A 23,528-nucleotide genomic window follows, 5' to 3' on the forward strand; every position below is an offset into this window, starting at 1 on the left:
ACATATCTTATCTCTTTGACGAGCATTATGCTTAGTTCGCGGCTTAATCGTACGAGATAAATAGTAAAATATCACTTTATATTCTATTCAACTATGTAGTTGATTCATATTATCTATTATGAAAGCGTTTTACTTACATATAAATTGCTATTTAACCCTATTTTGCATAGGAAGTGGCTATGAAGGTGCTTATATCGCCTTAATGTCATAATTTTAATTGTTTTGGGTGCGGCGTAGAGATGTTAATTTACGTTAACTTGAAAAAAAATGGTGTGTTGAAAAGTGTTATAGGTACAATATTTTTAAAAATACTTGTGCAGTTGTAATTTGCTTCGTTTATTTCGTTTGAATTGGCCTAAAAATGTCTAAAACTAATTTTGAAATATGGCGTATGTTCATAAAACGTTTCCCTTCTTATTGAAATATAAAAATATAATAACAATAGGCTTGTTTACTAAAATCCTAGATGAGTACCTACATACTTAGTTTGTTTCTAACAAGTTGTCAGTAATGATCGAAGTCATAAAGCAAGCATTGTTAAAGATTGCAGACAAACGGGTTAATCCTAGTGCGTCAAACTTGATAAACAATCGCGAATCTTATCGCAAATTCGATAGCATTGAAAAAGTTCATACACCAACTCTTCCAATGTCGGCCCGGCGATTGAAGACGCAACATGAAACTACTGGACCCGAAATATGTGGCGGCCCCGATGCAGACAGCGGCTTCTGAAGGTTTATTAACAGATTAATTAATAATGCTAGACGCTATTAGGTCTAATATAATGTTACCAATTAACCTTTTGGAAATTAACGCCCACAAACTGATGTTTATTAAAGTAGAAATTGGTAGCAAGTCATGTTTCATGTACAAACTGGGCGTCTCAATTAATTTTTAATTGTCCATTATTATGAAATCGTTAGAGCTGATTGTTGAGTAACTTATTTACGGATTACGGATGAAATATTTAATGCATGTGTTTTTAAATAACTATAGGCTCTTGTAAAGGTACAAAATGTTAGTAAAAATTATTTTAAAAACTATGTTTCCTAAATTTCGAACTGCTTTTTTTAAGTCTGAACTAATTTTCGCACCTCGGCTGTTTATCTAAAAATATACCTACCTTGGTCAACCTGATCTTCTCAGTAGAAAAAGGCGGCAAATTTGAAAAATGTAGGCGCGAAGGGATATCGTCTCATAGAAAATTTGAATTTCGCGCCTATTTCTACTGACAAGATTTGGTTGACCGTCTATATTATCTAACCTCATCATTCGCTTGATAAAAAAAATATGAGAAGAATTGATCATGATCACTCTTGATAAATGTTGGTATAAGAGGTACTTAAGTATGTTCCATCTTAAATAAAATATTCACCTTATTGTTGTTATATATTAATATAATTAAACTGCTGTTGACAAAAAAAACTGTTTGCAGCCGAACAAATCTCTCGTCTTCGCGCATCGCAATCTCCAATAGCAATCTCCCTTCAAAAATGTCCGACATTGACTTCACTAGATGGACTCAAATTCAGGGGCTACTGGGACAACGAAGGTAGTGGCGTGTTATTAAATACGGGACAAACTGGTAAGTTTTTTGACCTATTAATTTCTTTTATAAAAGTGCTTTCGCTAGTTTGCTGCATTCTTTGGTAAACTATGCTACAGGCCACGACGTAGCAAAGCACGTGTGGCTACGTACAGAATTCTCACTACGACAAAACGTATGTTTCACAACGAAACGTGACGAACTGCCGTATTCGAACTTCAAGATATTCACAAGAGACGACACGTACTAGATCCATTCTAGATACGTTATAGTTTAGATTTTAACTAGTTCTCTTTTGCAGCGCAATTCGGACAACCAATGTCACTTTTACGTTAGATAGTGTTAGATATCAATTAGATGTGAATTGGATCTCTAAGTCATATCTTGTGGAAATCGTTCAAGAGTATCTCCGGAATCGCGGAAATGTCAAATTTGACAGGTTAGATCTTAAAAATATCGTTATCGCATCTTGGTGATGTCTAAAAGATATCTATTAGATGTCTATTTCAAAATCCGAATCGGGCCCCAAGAATGTTTACCCTCCCTCGCGTAGCGCTAATGAGGTTTTTTTCTACACCTATTTCTATTCATTTACTATTCTGTGCATTATGTGCATTCGGTGGTGACAAAGAGTGGTTCAAATCCTGGACCGTACCAATTAGTTTTCTTATGTACTGAAACGGACGGAAACATGTACTTACCTACGGAATATCATTTGGTTTTTACCACTATCTTTTCCATGAGGGAAAACATCGTGAGGAAACCTGCATGCATCCGCGAATAAATTCAAAGATGTTTTTGAAATCTCCAACCCGCCTTAGGCCAGCGTGGGGTTTATATCCCAACCCCACTTGCGCATGAGAGGAGGCCTGTGCCCACAAGTGGGATGTATATAAGTACAGACTTTAAACATCATAACTGATTTTTGCCTCCTCATGTATTGTATTACAAGTGATCACGGAGGAATTTTTGTCTCACCTCTTTTATTGCAACTTAACCCAACGCACCTTAAAATAATTTGTTGATAAATATTACTAAAATCACGATTCCAACCAAATAACCCTATCTAAATCACCCTTACTACTAAATTTTTATCACTGCATCTACATTCTTTTACACATTACATAACATAGTTTAGGCGAAATCAGCACGTGGCTTAAAATTATCTATCGATAAAATAGCTGACTAATCTACAAGGAAGAAAACGAGATTATGAGAATTCAAGTTCACGATTAGTTGGATTTAAACACATTTGCCATAAGATTTATGATCGCTGAAAAAAGTGTATTGTATAGGATTGCCGATTTCTTATGCCTGGATTGTCTGAAACAGACGCGGCTATTAGCCAGGGCAATAAATCTTTCAACTTTGTATACTTCATCATCATCATCTTCCTCGCGTTGTCCCGGCATTTTTCGGCGGCTCATGGGAGCCTGGGGTCCGCTTGGCAACTAATCCCAGTAATTGGCGTGGGCACTAGTTTTTACGAAAGCGACTGCCATCTGACCTTCCAACCCAGAGGGTAAACTAGGCCCGTATTGGGATTAGTCCGGTTTCATCACGATGTTTTCCTTCACCGAAAAGCAAAAAAACTCATTGATACGAGCCGGGGTTTGAACCCGCTACCTCCGGATTGCAAGTCGCACGCTCTTACCGCTAGGCCACCGGCGCTTTTTTTTCAACTTTGTATACTTAACTCAGAAAACTAGGGCGGATACCACCGAGGCTGGGAAACTTGAAGGATTATAGCGTTAACCGCGAATGTGGATCAAGCTGGTTGAATTTTAGACTCGAGCACGGTCACTGTCAGTTCTGTGGTACCTACAGTCAGCACCAGAAGTTGCTAAGCGGTGCAGGTGTTCAAAATGATCTTGACACGACTTTATTATTAAGAGAATAAGAGCGTGTCAAGGTAATTTTGAATACATCGCTTGCTTAGCAACTTCTGGTGCTGACTGTATATTATATGTATTATTTATTTAATTTAAAAGGCGGTGTTCCTGAACTCAAACAACACAAATATTTTTTTATTTATAAGTAGGTATGCCTTGTAAACACACACTAAGATAATTGTTGCGTAAACAATGGGAATTAGACAGCACTTCGGTCTTTGTTATAATACTGGGGATTTGAAGACAAATGGCGTTATGTGTGTTCGTACTTACCAGCGTTGTAAATGTAGAGGATTAAATAATCAAATGAGTTGTGTAATTTATAGGAACATATATAGGAACTTCCGCTTAAATTTAATAACTAAACGCGTTATTCATAAACGGCTGCTAACTTAATCAGTTGATGATCGTCGTTTGTCCCTAGCTGTCGCTATGCCATAGAGAGGTACAAACGATGATCATCAGCTGATTAACTTAGAAGACGTTTATGAATAACGCCGTAAGAATATATATGTAGGTATCTTACTTAGCAAATAAGATGTTTTTCATCTGTGTTTTTTTTCAGCATATTTTACCCTCGATACAAACTCTCGACCGCGACTAAGCGGCGGGCCCCTAATGGGCGAGTACATCTTCGAGCAAATGCACTTCCACTGGTCTGTTGACGACTTCACCGGCTGCGAACACGTTCTAGATGGTCATGGGTAAGTAACATCCATATTGACTAATCTAATGCTCACTGTTTCTATTCTAAAAGCTTACATACAAAGTGACCTTTTGTTCAAAAAAGCCAGCGTTATATGTATAACGGCAAATTACTTTAGTTGTCCACTGCGCCCGTTGGTAGTTTGGTAGAATGTTACATAACGCCCTGTCTCGTTAGTCGTGTCCCGAAATGTTCTAATTGTGATTTGTGTTTATTTTTTGCTAACTGCCTTTACACGCCTGCTACACTGTCATACAAACTCAAAATTACCTGTAGATAAATGTAGGTATAAACGTAGGCTTTCAATATCCTGGTTAAAAGATTAATATTACCATCATATGAAATATTTTTAAGTTATAACTTACTCTAAAATCAGCCCTGTGGATCCCCGGGCACAGCAAACTTATCTCAATTATCAGTACTCTAATCTAAACTAACGCTGTGAAACTTCATTAAAAAACCTGTTCTAACTTTCAGCTACGCAGCAGAATGTCACTTTGTCCACTATAACAGTAAATACGAGTCAATAGAAGCGGCAGTAGGCCATGCTGACGGCTTGGCAGTAGTTGGTTTCCTCTTGGAGGCTGTAGACGCCCCTAACCCGAAATTTGACAAGCTTGTCGAAGGTTTGGAGGCGATTCAGAGGCGTGACCAAGCTGTTCGAGTCACTGCAGGTACGTTTTATATCTTATACAATTTATCGTACACATAAATGGATAGGTAGACTCCCTGCAAGTCCCACAAATGAAAGTTTGATAATCTTGAGGTGATTCAAAAGCGTGACCAAGCTGTTCAAGTTGCTGCAGTACGTTTTATATCTTATACAATTTATCGCACACATAAATGGATAGGTAGACTCCCAAGTCCCACAAATGAAAGTTTGACAATCTTGTCGAAGAATTGGAGGTGATTCAAAAGCGAGATTATAAGGACTTTTGACCCCTTCAACCCTAAAGTTCAATAAGCTCATCGAGGATTAAAGATGAATAAAAAGAAAAGTTAAAATTGTCATTGTGGATAAGTTTAATATCTGACGTCTATTTGTATATTAATGTATCTGGATCAAAAGAAAATTCTTCATGCTGCGTTAATAAGTTCCTACTTATCGCCAATAACTAAACTTACCAGACGATTACCTACCCACCAGACTCACAAGTCGCTCAAATAATATATGGAAAAGGTCTTGATCAAGTTTAAATTCTAATTTAATTTACAATATACCTCGTTAAGTTCAGTAACTTAAGTTTCAGCAATCTTGAGCAATGACTTTTAAAAGGTAAAGGTAAGCTTTCAGTAACAATTTGACAAAAGTTTAAATTAATGTTAGTTAAATTACTGAGATTTAGGGGGCGTTCAGATTAAAATATTTGATTGACTTGATATATTGTGTACATCGATTTAATAGATAAACGCAAGTCGAAATTATGCATTAAGAATACCTAAATATAAAAACAATAAAAATTAAAAGAAAGCACGTATACCCTCTGTACCAGTGTTACCCTTGAGCCATCTTATGTCGCTTTTAAGCCCAATGAGGCACAACACAATATGAATTTAATATTTATTTACGATAAAAATAATAAAACAATTATAACTTTATAATTCTTCAAACTTAAAATCTTACTTAAAAACCAGAGTACCTCGTCAGCATCAAATAGATGGCGATAGCCAAAGTGACCAAATATATCGTTACACATCTATGTTATCATAGAAATAAGGATGTGTTCCGATATATTTAGTCAATTTGTTCGTCACTATCTATTTGATGCTGACTGTAACTATTCAGTTTGATCTATCATTAAAACATCCTCTCATTGTTGCAGAGTCACTGTCCTGGATGGAGCGTGACGACCTGCGCGAGGGCAGCTACGTGACCTACAAAGGGTCGTTAACCACGCCCCCGTACACCGAGTGTGTCACATGGATCATTTACCAGAAACCTGTACAAGTTGGCACAGAACAGGTACATATGACCACACATTAACAACGTACACTCCCCGATATCAAAATGATGTATTTTTGTTAACATTCCCCGTGCGACGCTCGTGCCAGTATGTACTGACAAGTGTGAGCAAAATGCACGCGTGAATGTAAGTTCGAATTGACTAAGGCCAGGTTTTGAAGTGAAAACTTCTTTAGCGGCACTGTGTACTTTTTGAGGTGGGGAAAAAATGTTTATACGACAACGATTTCACTCACTCGACCGTTGTTAAATACGAAGACCCTGTTTTGAGCATTTGTTGATTAAAAAACATTTTATTTTTATCATGAGTCTGTTTTGTTTGACTCTATTCATTAATGCTGTTCAACAAAAATATATCTTAGCTAACGTCATCTAACGTTGAGCTTTGTTAGCGATCAGTTTTCATAATAATTGTGATTGTGACTCAAAATGTTCGCATGTCATGCCGAATATTCGGTATTCGGCCAAAACCACTATTGAGAGTATTGAGGTGTTACAATGTTGATTTAAAAAAAACATCCTATATGCGACTTAACGTCATATTAATGACGTCACCAGCACCAGAGTTTCGCTCTCTGTAGATTGTATAACCACCCGACACTTCTGTGCTACACTTGCGATGTCATACATGCAAATTCGAACTTACAGTGATAATATCAGAATGGCATCTAAGTGAGATTCAGTAATGTTTTGGCGCGGGCAAGATGCACGTGACTGAATAACATGATTCAAATATCATTCTGATATCAGTGTACGTTCGAATTGGCCTGATAGAGTTAAATGTTTGTAGACATGAAAACAAAATTAATAGGTAACTATTGTTCTGCAGTTGGGCCTTCTCCGGCAGTTGGAAGGGTTGGACAGCAAGCCCATCGAGAGGAACGTGCGGCCGACGCAACGCCACCCTCCCGGCCACTCCGTCATATTCGTGAAGCAAGTCAAGGCGAAGCTTTAAATTCAGATTGATATAAGACTTTACTACGACAAATTGTGGCTATTATTCGTGAAAATTATGGAATGACCCACGACCCACCCACTTACGACCATACAACTGGTATCTTAGAAGTTGAATTCGTGTTAAATGTACAGATCGATTCACAAAAGCTGGCACGGATGGAATGATTGGTGGCTCAGACTGTACCTATACCGATACAGGTTCATTACACATTCATTCCATTCGTGCCAGCTTTCGTGAATAAACCTGTACTAATGTTACTACTGTAACATTGGAATAATATGCACTCACTTGCATGTTACCGATTATCACCACCATTATGGTAATAACATATTTGTTACTTATTATCAATTTGTAAACTCGTTGTATTAAACAGCGACCAAACGTATAGTTTTTCAAATTACAGAATAAAACCCTAGGCCACGTAGTTTTTTACTACCTACGTATCTACTCATACTCGTACCACACAAGAAAGGATTTAATAACGCGCATATTTTCCAGTGATTTACTCGTATGTTGTTCAGGTAACCTACAATAATATGTTACTCTTCGAAGGTCGCAAACATATGTGACACGCCCTTATGGCTCTAGAAATAAGATCGTGTCAGATATTTATGCGGGCTTCATTGTGAAACATATTATTGTAGGTGTCTGTACAGATTAATATGTAAAGCAGGGTCAGCGGTATGAAACAAAGGCCTGAATGTAATTTAATTAAATTCAGACATACCTACTGGCCGTTCTTTGCAGTAACGCCTTAAATATTACTTTGCAACTTACTGCTGCCGCAAAATACGTTAACAAAGATAATTCATATTCATAGCTTACATTTTCATTATATATTTGCACGGGAATATTATTCTACAACTGTAAATTAAGTAGCTGTATTAAACTTGAAGAAAAGCCTGACTTTCATCAGAATTTTGGCGTTATTAGGTTATTACAGGTTTTGGCAATTAATGTTTGAGTCATGATGAGTTTTACTATTGTAAATTTCTATATAATACCTACAACTTCTTCTTAAGAAGAAGAGAGTACCTACAGCTTCAATTGATAGATAATGATAATTCGAAATCAAGTTCTCAAGTGATCAAAAGTCAAACAATACGTTCTCATGTGTAAGGCCTGAGTGGACGCTCCAGCTGGGCGTGCAGCGGTGCGGGGCGTGCGGCGTGCATGTTAAACAAATGCAAGCGTATTGGAGCGGCCTTAGTACACGCTGCTCAAATTACTTGTGAGAGTTGTGAACCCGACGCCACGCTGCACGCCCCGCCGAATGCTCCGCTTCGAGCGTCCACTCAGGCCTTACACTTAGACTTTCATAGAAAATAGAACTTTATCAATAGATAATGAAACGAAGAAGATCCTTATTAAAAGTACATTTTTTTCAGTAAAAGAGACGTTGCCAAAAATAACAGAAGGGTTAAATAAATTATTAACAAAAAATAGGACTTCGCAAAAAGTGACAAAAGCGTGATTAAAATATCAATTAAAAGTACACCTATAAACTTAAATTTTAGTGTATTCCCATTTGTCGCCGCCCGCCCCACGTAACCGCCGCCATACATGAGGCGAGGACAACTAGGAATTATATGATGAAAACATTCTTCATGTCTCTTATACTGAGACAAAATATTTAATTAAGAAAGGCATTTCACAAAAGCGTTCACTTTGACTCCTATTAGTATGCCTTTAAATTCTAATTTCGTTAATTTCACTTGCGTTATGCCGGAAATATCTCAATGCAAAACAGCTCAACATGACAGTTACCGTAGCTCAATTATTCCACACGGATGATGAATATTGTTGGAAACTATTTATCATAAGTGTCAGTTCCCTTCGCGCATCCCATAAATTTGGACGCATATGCTAATACATAACGTAGAAACTTTCATTAATGTTGTGAAGAAATGATCAGAAAGTCACATCTGTTAGCGTCATACTGTGTATGATGTTTTTAAACTGATTGTACTTGCCTAGTTTAATATGATACAATATATTTTGTTGACTATGAAGTATTGTTTTACTAGAGAATTAAACCACAATTAACTGGAGGCCGTTCACCTAGGGTAGGTCGATAAATATATTACTATGCTGTGTTTATAAAACTAGACGCGTACGTCCCTGATTTTGGAGCTGGGTTTAGTCTGATTAAGTAAATCGTTCCGGCTAAGCTTTGCAACTAAGCCTCCAAATATAAAGGGCTAGGGCAGGGGTCAGTATACAGATAATAACTCATGAATGTTCAGCGTATGTTATTTCAAAAGAAAACAGTTAAGTGATATTGAACTTTTAAATTCTATTGTGAAATAGCAAAGGGCTCAACGTTTTAGCAGAATATATTTTACAATGAACTGGCAGTTAGAAAACTCAACGGAGGTAGATGAACCCTCGCCTTGTATTCCTTTACAAATTACTGAAGTTACCAGATGCTTTTGAATTTGAATAATGCAAAGTTGACAAGCAATTGTTAAGTACACCTTGGCGGCCTTTTAAGCCGTGTAAGTTTTACGAGGGCTCAAGTAAGTACGTAATATTTGATATTTATTTATTCAGAGGTAATTTTATAGCATTATTACAGCCAATGCTATATAATATACTCGTATCATGTTTTGTGTTGTGTCTATACTTCGAGCAACATCGGCTTCCGACACGTCGGAAGGGAGGGGCCCAAGCGATATCTTACCGTACAAATCTTTCTGCCATTTTTTGCGGGGGGAAAGGTGCACGCACACAGTCGCACTTCTCACACACTTACATACAAAATCCAATCTGTAATGACGACACAAATACATAGAAAATGACACCCTACAGAGACAAATCTTGCACATCTCGATCTGTTTTTGTGTACGGACGAGTCACACGTGTCACAACACGCACACTAACACATTTTTGTCAAAGAATTTTATTGTTTTCTGAGAGATGAGAAGTCGGATTTGTCGCTCGACCGATCCGCAATTTGTACTGGGCAAGCAAAATCGATAAATCCAACAATTACATGAGACTAAAATATAATAATTGTGTTTAAATGTAATTATACGTATGATATGTAAAAAAATTATTACATGTGAAAATTAAATGTAACACCTTGTTTTTATAAATTTGATGTCCCCGACCTCTTTTTACAACAAAAAACCGTGCAATTAGGCATTTTTTCTGCTGCTGTGTTCACTCGCGCGACTGGACTCGGTCTAGTTAAAAATCCGAGCGCAACTAGTTTTATTACCCGCGCTAATAGATCAATTGATCTTGTACCTAGGCAGAGGCGAAATAGTGCGAATGCCGCATCCCTTCCGTGTTGATCGAAGTGTCTATAAGATTTGGATTTTGGTTATAAAATGTATGAAGATGACACCTGTCACCCTACTAATGGGTTTGAGAAATACTATACAGAGTGTGGCTTTCAGCACAAAACAAACAAACCTTAAGAGTTTCAGATTTGTTTGCACCCCCATTTATGTTCAACGAAAATTAAGTTTATAATTTGGACCGATGCTTGTGCCGCAGAGTCTAAAAAAATACATGATATAAATATACAAAAATATATACCTACACTCGAAATATCATGATTACCTACTATGATTACTTACGTATAAATCCTTTAATACGTACTGTATATCTACATGTACTGTATATTACGTATCGTATCGTATATTCATATTTTAGAGAATGGATGTACGTAGGTACTCTATTAAAACTGTGTAAATAAATAAATATTATAGGACATTTTTTGACTAAGCCCCACGATAAGCTGTATTATTTATGTAATTAGGTACCTATTTTTCTTATTCGTAGGTAGGTACCTAGTTTTGAATTCCCACTAAATAAATATGTTATGCTAACTCAACACATGTTTGACAATGTCCTGGAAACGTTCATACTTATACTTTTTATAATATACAACTTGGAGGTCATCGTATATTATCTTTAGTAACCTAATTATTTTATTCTCTCAAATCCCTCGCATAAAACGGATGTAAATATAACTTACTGCGAGAGTAAGGGACGGTTCTCGTTTAATTTAACACTAATCAAATTTGATCATCAGCAGTTGGAGATACGCCAACATTGAAGAAGTAAACATAACCTTTTCGATAATTGAATAAGTATGTACCGCTCGTACTTCATTCGTCCAAATGTCTTGTGAAAGCTTGTGAATTGTCCACTCACCAACTGAGTTTAGCTTTCATTTATTTTATCTATCATTTAGAATACTTGGACCAATGCCAAAGAAACCCCTTTTTTCGTATAAAATAAAACAGGAAATAAACAAAACATAATGAACGAAAAATAAAATCCACTCATCTTTCATTAGCACACACACATTATTTACGAGCACGAAACTATACAAACTTAAGCTATATTCGTAAATATGCTTTGGGCTTATCCTAGGTAACCGCAAGAAACTCATCGTATTTTTTTGTGTAGAAAATATTTAACGTATTTTGAAAAGCGTTATCTAAACTTCACGCGTGCTATAAAATCAAATGATACCTACATTCTACAGTTCGATCATTAAAAACTGTTCAGTAGTATCAACGCTACGATGGAATAAACGCATATAATAAATCTATAAAAATCGATAGCCCTCCATCCTCCAATATGTCATTGCGCAAAACAAGCCCCGATTCGTAAAACGATTTCCATTCTTTAAAAATCATCATTTTATTTTACGATACGTTATGTACGACAGAAATCGAATTCAATCCACCTGTCTAAATCTAAACTACTAAGAATACCAGCACAGGCCTCCATAGTGTCGCCTATATGCTCGAACATTTTAATGTAGTATAAATTGCGCATCATATCAATGTTTGGTTTATCTGCGTGGAGTGATTCTCTGCTTGGAACACTCATATATGTATTAGTGTCTTGTGATCGCGCTTCTTCTGCGGGGTTATAAATGCGATCGTGCTCTGAATCAAATTCATCAGCTAACTGACCCAATAACAGCATAACTGTACGATATTTAGATTTCCGAAGGTCGTCGCCTTCATACCATGGTTTCAAGAAATCTCTATGCGATGTCCGTAGTAATTCATAGTACTTCATTCTTTCGTCGAATTCCTTTCTTAACATCTGCTCTCTCCAACTTCGTATTGATAGATCCCATTCTTCATCTCCTTTCATTTCCGCATAATAATCTTTCATTTTGGCTACCTCAGTTTGGTGATAGAAACAAACCGGATTCTTCATGATAAATATTTCAGCTTCTAGAAAATAATTCTTGTATGGATATATTTCCGGTTGAACAGCTACCGCCCTCGATATAGCCTCATTTATTATTTGTAATGCATCAAATTGGATTGACTTAATGTCGATTTTCGATTTGAGTTGTACAATTGCCATATTTGTTGTTATGTAATCTTCTGTAGAATCTGCTAGTAAATTAATCACAAGTTTATCTGTAATAGTATCAAAGAAACAAATGTTGCATAAGCTTAATTCCCAATATTCTTTGTAAATACCAGGTTTTTCAGATACAAACGTGAAAAACACATATTTCTCTTGACCAGGTGTCAGTATATCTTCATTTTTATTAAAAAAGAAAATTTGGACTTCGTCTTCAGGTATAAAGGGGATAGGTTTTTTAAATTTTTTCCAGCAGTATCTAATTGTGACAGTGCCGAGATTTTGTAGATATAATTTACTTCTGCCAGCCCTGGTTACTGGGGTATTAAAGTAATATGTCCAGGAAGTACAATTTTCGTGCCATGGCTCCTTTTGTTTTTGCTTTAAATCCGTCAAGTTCTGCTCGGGCGCTTCTTTAAGAAAAATTGTATTGTTTACTCTTAACGCGTATACCGCATGGAGATTATCACACGCAGGATTATTGTCAAGAGTTTCCGTTACATGAGGTAATATTGGTTTCTTTTTTGGTGGTGGCGGTGGGTTGATACCTTTAACCATTAAATTGCCCATTTCCGGTCTGGAACAAAATTATGTATACTTATAACTTTATTAATTTTTTAATTTTTAATTTAATTTTAATTAAAATTTAATTTAATAATTTAATTTAATTTTTTTAAATTTAATCACCACAATGGTGTTTAATAAAGTGATAACTGATGCCATGACGTTTCCAAATACATAGTGGCAAAGCATAAGCAGCCATGAAATGCTTACAATCAAATGTACAACGAAGGCTGCAAAAATTTCTAACACGATCTTATTTTAGACACATAAGAACGTGTCACATATTTTTGGCCAAATTAGGCACCGTGCGTATATGTATCTTATCGTACCGTACATTAGGAAAGTATAAAATAAAGTTACCTGAATGGATCTATTTTCAAAATACTATTCTGCAATTCTTTTTCTCGCCTCTCTCTATACTGATTATATTCACGATCTAACTGTTCGCATTGTACCCGATGATGTACACCGGCGTAGCCCAGTTCGGTAGCTTTAATGTGGGCAGGAACGTCAATGTGCTCAATTTTTCGAGGACGACCCATTTCAGCTCGTGTTCTCTGGATTTCATAAACTGGCTCGCAGTAACATCTTTGTTTCAGTCTTTGTGCTTGCTCCCACAAACTGTCTCTTACTCCAACTTTATGTGGTATTTTAGCTTCTTCAAGAGCGAGTTTTCTTTCTCTATCCGGCCGGACGTTTTCGTATAAGTTCATAACTAAATCGGCAGGCGGCCGCCGGGTTTGTTTGGACAATTTACTTGTTTCTTCCTTTCTTATTGTTATCCATTTTTCCCATACCAATAATTCATTATCGGGGTCAATCGGATATGTTTTTGGATGTTTCTTTTGATTGGGTATCATAATAATAGGTTTTTGATGTATTTATAGATTTAACTTAGAACGGCTTATATTGACATTGCTGGTATAATTTTGACAATTTAAATATCGAAATGATTGAACCTTTTTATTCATATATAAACTCTCTAATTATAAATCTTACCACGTATAGGTTTGACTATGACTAGGGCATGCAGTACCGGTTCCGGTACCGAGAATTTCATTTCCCGGTTCTGGGCACGGCCGGTACCGGGATTCCCGGTTCTTCCCGGTTCTTAGGATATTATATATTTTTTAAGAAATTAGTTTTTTTAAGTCTATTACAATCCTTATGAATGAATAAATTCTATATAAATAATTAAAATTTCATAAGTATTATTGAATGCCATAAATGAAATCAGTATAATACTAATTTAACCCATGACTACATTTGGAGACTGACCATTCCTACCCATATTATAAACATCATCCGCCGCGACTCTAGAAATTATCCACATTCAATACAAATATTGACCAAATTTTAAGAGACACTTCAACAAAATCCAGAACGTTACATTCACATCCTCCAGTTGGACCCAAGCTACCGTCCCGATTAATTATGCCGGTCTTAGTATCCATGTGATTGGTGCGGTCTAGCTCTCCCAACCTTTCTGTCGGCTGCTTAAGCAAGCTTACTCTCATTGGCGGTATAACACCTACGGTTCCGACACGACATTGAGCGATTGGCGACGGCGGCAGCAGCGACAACCATAGGTGGGAACGAAAGGTCCAATCGCCGTGTCTCACTCCAACCTATGGTTATCGCTGCCGCCGTCGCAAGTTGCTCAATATCGTGGCCGAGCCGCTATTACTTCAGCAACCGCTTATGTCGCTGCTAAAGTAAACGCCAAAATTTATAGAATTTGACGTTTAAAATAACACTTGCACAGTCTGTGCTATCAAAATCGCTACCAACTTAGCTTGGTCTGACTATATGAAATATTATTCGGACTTCGCCGACATAGCTTTTTTTTTACAATTGACCGTCATCCGCGTCGGGTTATTTGTGTCCTCCGTTTCAAACCAACATATTTAAATGCTACTTAATGCACCTAGCTAAAATACTATCGGCGTTATTCATAAACGTCTGCTAAGTTAATCAGCTGATAATCGTCGTTTGTCCCTCTCTATGGCATAACGACGATCATCAACTGATTAAGTTAGTAGCCGTTTATGAATAACGCCATATATATTATGACTACTTACTACAAAATAGCAATATAAAGGTAATTTAAACACGGGTCCGGGAGAACCGGGAAGTACCGGTTCCGGGTGTTCAGTACCGGTTCTTTTGACACTACAAAATTCCCGGGAAATCCCGGGAAATTAAGAACCGGGAATTCCCGGGAGCATGCCCTAACTATGACAAATTATTTGATCAGTGTATCGGCATGGTATTGGCGGTTTATGCTGATTATACCGTGGTTATATTCTCTTTGAGAGAGAGTGGAATGTATGGGGCCCAATACATTCCACGACTCTTCTCTTTCCGAACAGACTCTATACTACTCTTTGCTCTATACCTTGAATATAAGATCTATAAAAAATTCCATATCTATGGTATGGTATTACCATAGATATAATATTCCTAGTAGCTTCGTTTTCAATAACTGTCAATAACGTCAAATTATAATAATGTAAACAAAACTTTTGAAACAAATTATTTATTTATATTTTAGCCTTAAAATTTAAGAGTACTTTCATATACATTTCCAGATCTCATTGTCGTTTTACGAATCAGTGATATCAACATGCCTATTGGACAACAACAGCAAACAGGTAAAAATGACTCGGTATTAATATAGAATAAGAATAATAAGAAATATCTAGACATTAATTAGGTACTAACATTTAATTGTGATGTCATACAGAATAAACTAGTGGTTCTGTGAGCTGTAGACCTCGCGTTAAGCTTGTATTTACTTCGTTGAGTTCGTTATCTTATCACAGTAAACTCACAATGGTCTTAAGCGCCATAGGAACAGTCAGCTGCAGAGAGAAGGTACCACCCCTGCATATAAGTTTGTATGCAGGGGTGGTACCCTTTCTCTGCATCGGACTGAACTTTTGGCGCTTAAGTCCTTTATGCAAATTTTCTCATTTTGAAATTTTTCCAAAAACTGGATCGACAAAAAAAAATCATATAATCTGGTTACAAAATTTCACGGGAATTGGTTAAGAATTTCGACCTGTGTAGAGGAGAAACATGCGGACATCCAAGTCAAAACGGAGACCTTCGCTAACGCTCCGGTCAACAAAAACAAACTAGAACATAAGTCTAAAAAACCAACTGGATAGAACTCAGCATAATTCTGGCATTGTAGTCTTGCTCTGATGCTACTACAAATAACACATTTATAGACTAGCCGTAAATTGGTACATGACAATTTAAAGATTGAATTTACATAAGTAATTCTTTGTAGAACCGCAAGAGGAAACTAAACCTCCTGTTGACGATAAGAAGTATGAACCACCCTTCGGCACTATTGACTGGCTCTACCATTGGGCCCAGTTTGAAGGGCAGATGCCGACTCCTATAGACGTGTCGTTAACGGGTTCTATGACATATTTATGTCCGGAGCTAAAGTGGTACAACTATGACGTGTATGCTCACAAAATAAAGTTGACCAACACAGGTTATACAAGTAAGAATTAAAGTAACTACTTCTTAGGATTATTTTTAGCATGTAAGCTATATTATTTCTATTTCTTTAGTTCAGATTTTTTATTTAAACCTAGACTTAACATAAGTAGTATATGTGTAGAATCAATGCAACCCACCTCTTCAACGGTTTGTACTCTGGATTTCAATGCCAGTTGAATGAGTACTCCCCGAAAATAATCGCCGCCTCCACTAAAGGACACATTTAGATTTAAGCGAGAGAAAACATATTTTCGGAGTGGCGATTATTTGAAGACTTTTTTGGAGAACATACAATATTTGGCTAAATAAAAAGATACCTATTAATTTTATTTTGCGTAAATAGGTACCTATATAAATTAGCTAGCAAATATAATTCAAATTGCATTGCATTCAAATCACTCAAACAAGGAAATCCTATATCAACCAAGCTCTAAGCAATCTAAGCGTTAAGAGCCAACAGGAGCTGAGATTTAAATATTTTAGGTAAATATACCCGTCTCGCTAACGGAAGCGGCTCCTGAAACTAGTGCGATAAGGACAAGGCGAAAAATCCTGCGTAAAAATCTCTAAAATCGAGGTTTCGTACTCGACTGTTTCCTCCTCCAAAACTTAACCAATCGTAAACAAATTTGGAAATCTAAATGATTATAAAATTATCTGTGTCGGACCGTTTTGCTTTTTTGGCTAATTGATATCAGTTTTGAATACCACGCCTCTCATTGCGGCATAGTCAAATTAGGCCATTTTGGCCATTTTTGAAGGGCTCTAGCGCCTTAAAAAACAAAAAAATCAAAACGGTCCGACACAGATATTGACAATATTAATCTGTGTTGAAAAAAATCATTGTTCTAGCTTCAAAACCCACGGAGGAAACAGTCGAGTACGTTTGTATGGAGAAATGACCACTCCTGTTGGCTCTTAAGATGAAACTATGTTTACTAATACGTTTGTGTTTCAATAACTGTATGGCTTACAGTATTATTAGGAGCAAAATGGATGACAGAACGTCCATACCTTGAAGGTGGATGCTTCAGGGACAAGCACGTGATATCGCAGGTCCACTTCCACTGGGGAGCCGACATGATGGAGGGTAGTGAGCACACGGTCGACAAGAGACGGTATCCGGGGGAGATGCAAGTAAGTTAAAGTTGAGTTAAAAAAGCAGTTCAGTTCGCGAAGCCAGTAAAAAAGGGACACGAAGCCGCCCGCCGCAGGTATGTGTTCCTTTTTTATGAGGAGGCAAACGAGCAGACGGATCACCTGATGGTAAGCGATTACCGCCGCCCATCGACACCCGCAACACCAGAAGGGTTGCAAGCGCGTTGCCGGCCTTTAAGATGGGAGTACGCTCTTTTCTTGAAGGTTTGAAGGTCGTATCGGTCCGGAAATACCGCAGGCGACAGTTCATTCCACAGTTTGGCTGTGCGAGGCAGGAAGTTTCTGGAGAAACGCACAGTTGAGGACTGCCAACCATCTAAGTGGTGAAGATGGTAATGTTGTCGCGTAGGGCGATGGCGAAAAGAAGCGGCAGGGATTATCCGAACAATTCCTCGGAGCACTCCCCGTTATACATGCGATAGAAAATGCAGGGCGAGGCCACATCTCTACGCAGCGCCAAGGAGTCAAGCCGTTCCGAAAGACGCTGGCATTGTGACAGAAAGCACACTTTGTATGCGCTAGCAGCGAGTTTTTGACTCAACTATATGTTCCTTGCCTCTCATTTGTTATCACCATCGCTCGCTAGTGACCTTTCCACTTGACTACTTATTTGAATGACCAAAGTGACCACATGGTCATGGCATGGATGGTCTGATGAGTGGGAGCAGGAGGTTTGATCATGCTACATTACTCCATACATATGGAGCCTCCTGCTCCCACTCATCAGAGCGGGATGCGGGATCTTGCTGGTCAGGTTCATTGCCGCAATTTTTCCTAGGCACAGTGCGAGCAGCTAGAACAAAGATCGAACTATCTCACACTATCAGCCAACATAAACAATAACGAACACTACTTGACGTAAGTACCTCCTGAGTACAGTCATATGAATACCTTTACCTGTATTGTGACGGTGTTTCTTATAATCGGTTGTATTTTTTTTTGCAGGTAACATACTTCAGGTCCGAATATATGACACAAGAAGAGGCATTGAAGCACGAAGATGGTGTCGTGGTTGTTTGCTATATGATAAAGGTACGTATGACATAGTCACATTGTACATTTATTTGGATTCTTGCACGTGAACTGTAAACAAGCTAATAAATAAAGAAATAAACAAGCTATAACATAACGTAGCCGGTTCTACTAGCGGCACAAATATTTAGATTAATTTTACGATATTCTTTCAGTATGGAGTAAACCCAGATGTCCGCTTAGAGCGTATAATTGAAGGGTTCCCTCGTTGTCGACCGCCCAAAACCACGACCCGCATAGGGCCCTACCCCATGTCGCTCCTAATGCCAATGTTTTACGAAGACTACTTCCTTTACTGGGGTCGGTTGGCTACAGTAAAGGGAGACAGCTATACCGTCAGGTGGCTGGTGCCGAGGGTGACGATGTTTGCTTCTTTTGATCAGGCAAGTACGTGGGTACGTTTTAGCCCTCGAAAAACCGGGCGAAGTATGCTTATGAGGTCTCTAGGAGAGTCATTTTAAATACGACGAATTTTTTTGCATTGAGTGAGTGAGTTTATAGTGAGTTAAGCCTTATCAAAACCCATACGGTTTCAAACGGTTTGGAGTCTGTACATTTAGTGCTAAAGTTAGTATATTTGTCTGGAAAAGGATGACGTCACTGGATAGCAGGAGGTTAATTAAGTTTGATCACCAACGGTGGGCGAGCATAGGCTCATAAAACGTTACATAGTAATGAATGTTTATAAAGCAGCTAACACCTCTTTACAGACGACCTAACCCAAACGGTAATCCACGTAGTTAGGTAGAGTTAGACCAAGAAAAGTCTGCAGCAATTTTGATAGCCCACGCAGTGCAAGTGTTATTTTAAACGTCAAACTTCTATGAAATTATGAAGTATAAATAACACTTGCACAGCGTGGGCTATCAAAATCGCTGCAGACTTTTCTTGGTGTAACTCTAGTTAAGTCTTGTAAATAGTTTCATATTCACTCCAGCTCTTTTAAGATTATTTAGTTAGCGACAGAATGTTAGCGACATTTAAGTTTCCTTCGAAAAAGTGCCTTTAGGAATTTCGAGAACGCTCATTTAAAAGTTAAGAGGGATCCATTTCAATTAAATTAAAGTTTTCTGCACTCTACGGAATTGTAAAAGCGAACATTAAATAAATGGAACATCATTAGACGAGGCGAAAGTCGATTTATTATCATTATTATATTAGGTAGGTACATAAATACCTCTAATACCTAAATACCAATGATAGCTGGCTCAGAGGGTCTATCGTTAAGAGGCCGGTATCGATTTTAGGCGCAAAAATGTAAAATTGATAGATTTAGTCGATGAAATTGTACACCTTCTGTTACGTAATAGAAATAACAAGTACTGGTATCTATTAGCACGTCTTCTTATCTTGCATTTGTATAGATCATTTTTTTTTAAACTGACTCACTAAATTAGTAATGATTTTTTTTCTGATGGACGTTTAGGTAAACGCGCGTAAAGCACTGATTTAGTCGATCTTATTTGTAAATTCCGTAAAGTTTGGACTGCTAAAAATGGTAATTATGTATTACACATATCCTATACTCCAACTTATGCAGACTACATTTTTGTTATATGATATTGAACAAGAGTAAATGAAAGTTAGACGAAATCAATTTTCACCAGAAATTACTTCATAACAAGTGAACATTTTTCGTGAAAATCGACTTAATTTCAACGTAATTTTGATACTTAAACAATCTACAACATTTCCTGAAACTGTTCTTATACATAATTTTTTATAATTTATAACTATAATTTTTTGATGAATTTTTAAAAACTGCCCCTGCTCGTCATATATTGCCGGTGACGCACGCTCGGGACCTTATTATTAAAAGGCAAGATGAGAAGACGCATCAATAGAAACCAATACTTGTTATTTAGATATTAAGTAACAAAAGGAGTACAATTTCAACGACTAAATCTATCAATTTTACATTTTGGCTCTAAAATCGTTAACGGAGCCTTAACATCGAATAACCGAAAAACAGTATCTCTCTCAGCTCTCGCATATTCGAGCGATAGAGAGGCAGATAAAGAAATTTTAGTATATTCATCTGGACTCTACAAGGTATAACAGTACCAATTCACAAAACTACATGAATTATTTCCCCTGATCTTGTTAATTTTCTTAAACTATAAAGCATATTTTGCCTTTAGTCGTTGAACCAAGTCAACGAAACAAACCGGTCCCCGAGTCATTTGAACATTTAGGGCTCATTTAGACGGTGCGAGAACTCGCATGCGAGTTTGATTACATTGCGTCATTTGATCGGTCGGCTGAGTTGACGTAACCTCAATGGTCCGCAATGTAGGTAACTAAAATCGTATACGAGTTCGCGCGCCGCGTTCTAAATGAGCCCTTAGGGTTTCTAAATATACTAACTTTAACTAAGTGTAATCTAATAATAACAGTTGCCAGTTACCCAATTTAACTACCTACTAAGAGTAGATAAACTAACACTAAGTGCTGCTAGTTAGTTTAAGTAAATTCGTGAAGACTAACGGCAGGAACGAAACTCCAACAATGTACGTAATAAACGTACTTACTTGATGTACAGCTGAAAATTAATTTAAAAGCACTTACGTTACTTTTTGCTGATACAGATACTTACATATACCTATGTAGGTAATCACTGATCAGTTGCGTTATTAAGTTATACCCATACCTAAAGTGTCATTCTATGGAACTATGTAAACAAACCGCCATATTAAAATTGTCTCTAAATGTCAATTTACTAGTGACCTTTATTTACATAAGTTAACAAGTTCCATAGAATGACAATTTAACTAAAGATGTTATAAATAGCGCTTTCTTCCAGCAATTTCCCACCTTATTTCCCCTGATATTTTTATTTACTTAAACAACAAGTAATATGTAAGTACGGAACATTCTTTCTCATGTTTCAGATGAATGAGTTCCGTAAACTTTGGAACCCGTGGGACGAGCCCAACCTCGGCAACTTTAGACCGCTGCAAGAACGTGGCCAGTTTCTTATATCAGATGATGACATCCATTCGCCCACCGCCGTGGCTTTTGACAGGTGATTGAAATATCGATGGTAGTGAATTATGGCATAGAGAAAAAAATACATAGAGTGCTCACTCCATACATCAGTTTTAGTACCAAAAAGACTATTAGCATCTAGCATCGAGTAGCGGAACTATCAGTACTGCTACTTGACAATAGATGTCGCCACCGACCGGAAAGTCTTATGCTGTTGAGATAAGACTTTCCGGTCGGTGCTACATCTATTGTCAAGTAGCAGTACTGATAGTTCCGCTACTCGATGCTAGATGTAGACACTGAAATTAATAGTCTGAACTGATGTATGGAGTGAGCACTCTGTGTATTTTTTTCTCTATGATTATGGCAATAAACTTAAGCCGTATCAAGACGAGCTGGGCAAATCGACCGATTTGATCAGGAAAATAATTGGCGCCAATCTCTTCTAGCGTCCACACGTACACAATTTAATCACCAATTTGCATTCCATAGGTACTAAATTAGCATTTTTGTGTCCGCACCTGCTGATTTGATCGGGGAATCAAATTGGCGTTTGCGTCCGCACGGCCTGATTCGATCGGACAATTTCATCAGATCATTGGCGAAAAATTGTCTAATCTGGACTCCACTTTACTAAACATTGATAGACCTTATTTCATTGTACGAGTAATAAGTTAATTGTGTATAATAAAGAATGGAACACACGTATAGGTATTAGGCACTTTCTAACATAAGGTAAGATAAGTACGAATAAGATGCTCCGAGAAGTCAACTAAGTTAAACACGGTTGTGTCACAAAAGGGCATTGTTTTTACCTTAGAAGGTACTAACTCAGTAGGTACTCATTAAAGAAATTAAACATTAAAGAGGTCTAACAAGTTAGCAAGTATTCGCGAAGAGCTCTAGAATCAGTTAAAACACCAGTCCTGACTAGCATTCAGGCTCCGAGCTAGCAGCATCTAACCGTCTGGCAGACTAAATTATGTTTGCTTTTTTTGTGCATGGTTCTGTAATGGCACAAAAAAGGCATGATTTAGTCTGCCAGAAGGTAAGAAATTAGCTCGGAGCCCCCGCACGAACGATGCAATATGTTAAGTCCGCACAGAAGTTTCAGTACCAGAGTGCGGAGTGCCGTCATAAACGTAAAATTTATATGAAAACTTAACGTTTAGGTACAGTACAACTTCTAACACATACTTAGTCGCTACAAGTGCAAAGTTACTTTAGACGACTAAAATTTCCTTTCCTTCCAGACACATATGGTGCATAAATCCTCATTGGAACCTTTACAATTCCACGCTGCCCATCCCAAGAGTCCCCGAGAGATCAATTTCGATACTTTCATCGGAATACAGAACCAAGTGGTGGATGCTTCCGCCCCAAAATGAGTATATGATAACAGAAATGATAAGTGAACAGGACAATGCAGAAAATAAGCAAACTGCTGCGTGACATACGTAGAACTTAATTCACACGGTCATAAGTATGATAATATTTTATGTAAGAACAGTAAGTATGTAAGTAATACCTACTACTACCTACTTGCACAGTTGGCGGCGCGACGCGGCAGAGGAAAACACATGGAAAACATTAAAATACGTATACCTACTCGCAAATCTAACCAAACATTAAGCGAGTAAAAACGGGCGGAACATGAATAACATTTATATTTGGTCAAAAAATTATAAATTTCTAGCAATTAAAATTATCAATTTCTAGCAATTATTGTGAGTTCTTAGAGAAACTTAACGTTAAAAACGTTACCTATACTTTAGAATCGAACACCTTATTGAAGGCCATGCACGAGTGCGGAGTGAGCGAGCCGCTGAACACATGGTTCCGCGACTATCTCG

At 37.4% G+C, this 23,528-nt stretch overlaps 3 protein-coding genes across 3 annotated transcripts; 2 read left to right on the plus strand and 1 right to left on the minus strand.

Annotated features, from left to right (window-relative positions):
• Positions 1–489: 489 nt before the first annotated feature.
• Positions 490–7,120, plus strand: LOC134649618 (carbonic anhydrase 1). Its single transcript, XM_063504447.1, has 6 exons — positions 490–734; positions 1,436–1,585; positions 4,004–4,142; positions 4,622–4,818; positions 5,968–6,107; positions 6,937–7,120. Exons 1-6 carry the CDS (start codon positions 677–679, stop codon positions 7,060–7,062), a joined length of 810 nt encoding a protein of 269 aa, XP_063360517.1. The 5' UTR covers positions 490–676; the 3' UTR covers positions 7,063–7,120.
• Positions 7,121–11,668: 4,548 nt separating this feature from the next.
• LOC134649488 (MYCBP-associated protein-like) lies at positions 11,669–13,869 on the minus strand. The gene is made up of 2 exons (XM_063504244.1): positions 13,339–13,869; positions 11,669–12,991 (listed from the first exon to the last, which is right to left on the minus strand). The coding sequence occupies exons 1-2, from the start codon at positions 13,836–13,838 to the stop codon at positions 11,743–11,745; spliced, it is 1,749 nt and encodes a 582-aa protein (XP_063360314.1). The 5' UTR covers positions 13,839–13,869; the 3' UTR covers positions 11,669–11,742.
• A 1,709-nt stretch (positions 13,870–15,578) lies between these two features.
• Positions 15,579–23,139, plus strand: LOC134649489 (carbonic anhydrase 1-like). The gene is made up of 7 exons (XM_063504245.1): positions 15,579–15,632; positions 16,277–16,498; positions 17,474–17,634; positions 18,601–18,687; positions 18,843–19,070; positions 21,579–21,658; positions 22,929–23,139. Exons 1-7 carry the CDS (start codon positions 15,605–15,607, stop codon positions 23,125–23,127), a joined length of 1,005 nt encoding a protein of 334 aa, XP_063360315.1. The 5' UTR covers positions 15,579–15,604; the 3' UTR covers positions 23,128–23,139.
• The last annotated feature ends 389 nt before the right edge of the window (positions 23,140–23,528 follow it).

This window comes from Cydia amplana, chromosome 7 (assembly GCF_948474715.1).
Source record: "Cydia amplana chromosome 7, ilCydAmpl1.1, whole genome shotgun sequence".
In the NCBI taxonomy this organism is placed as follows: Eukaryota; Metazoa; Arthropoda; class Insecta; order Lepidoptera; family Tortricidae; genus Cydia; species Cydia amplana.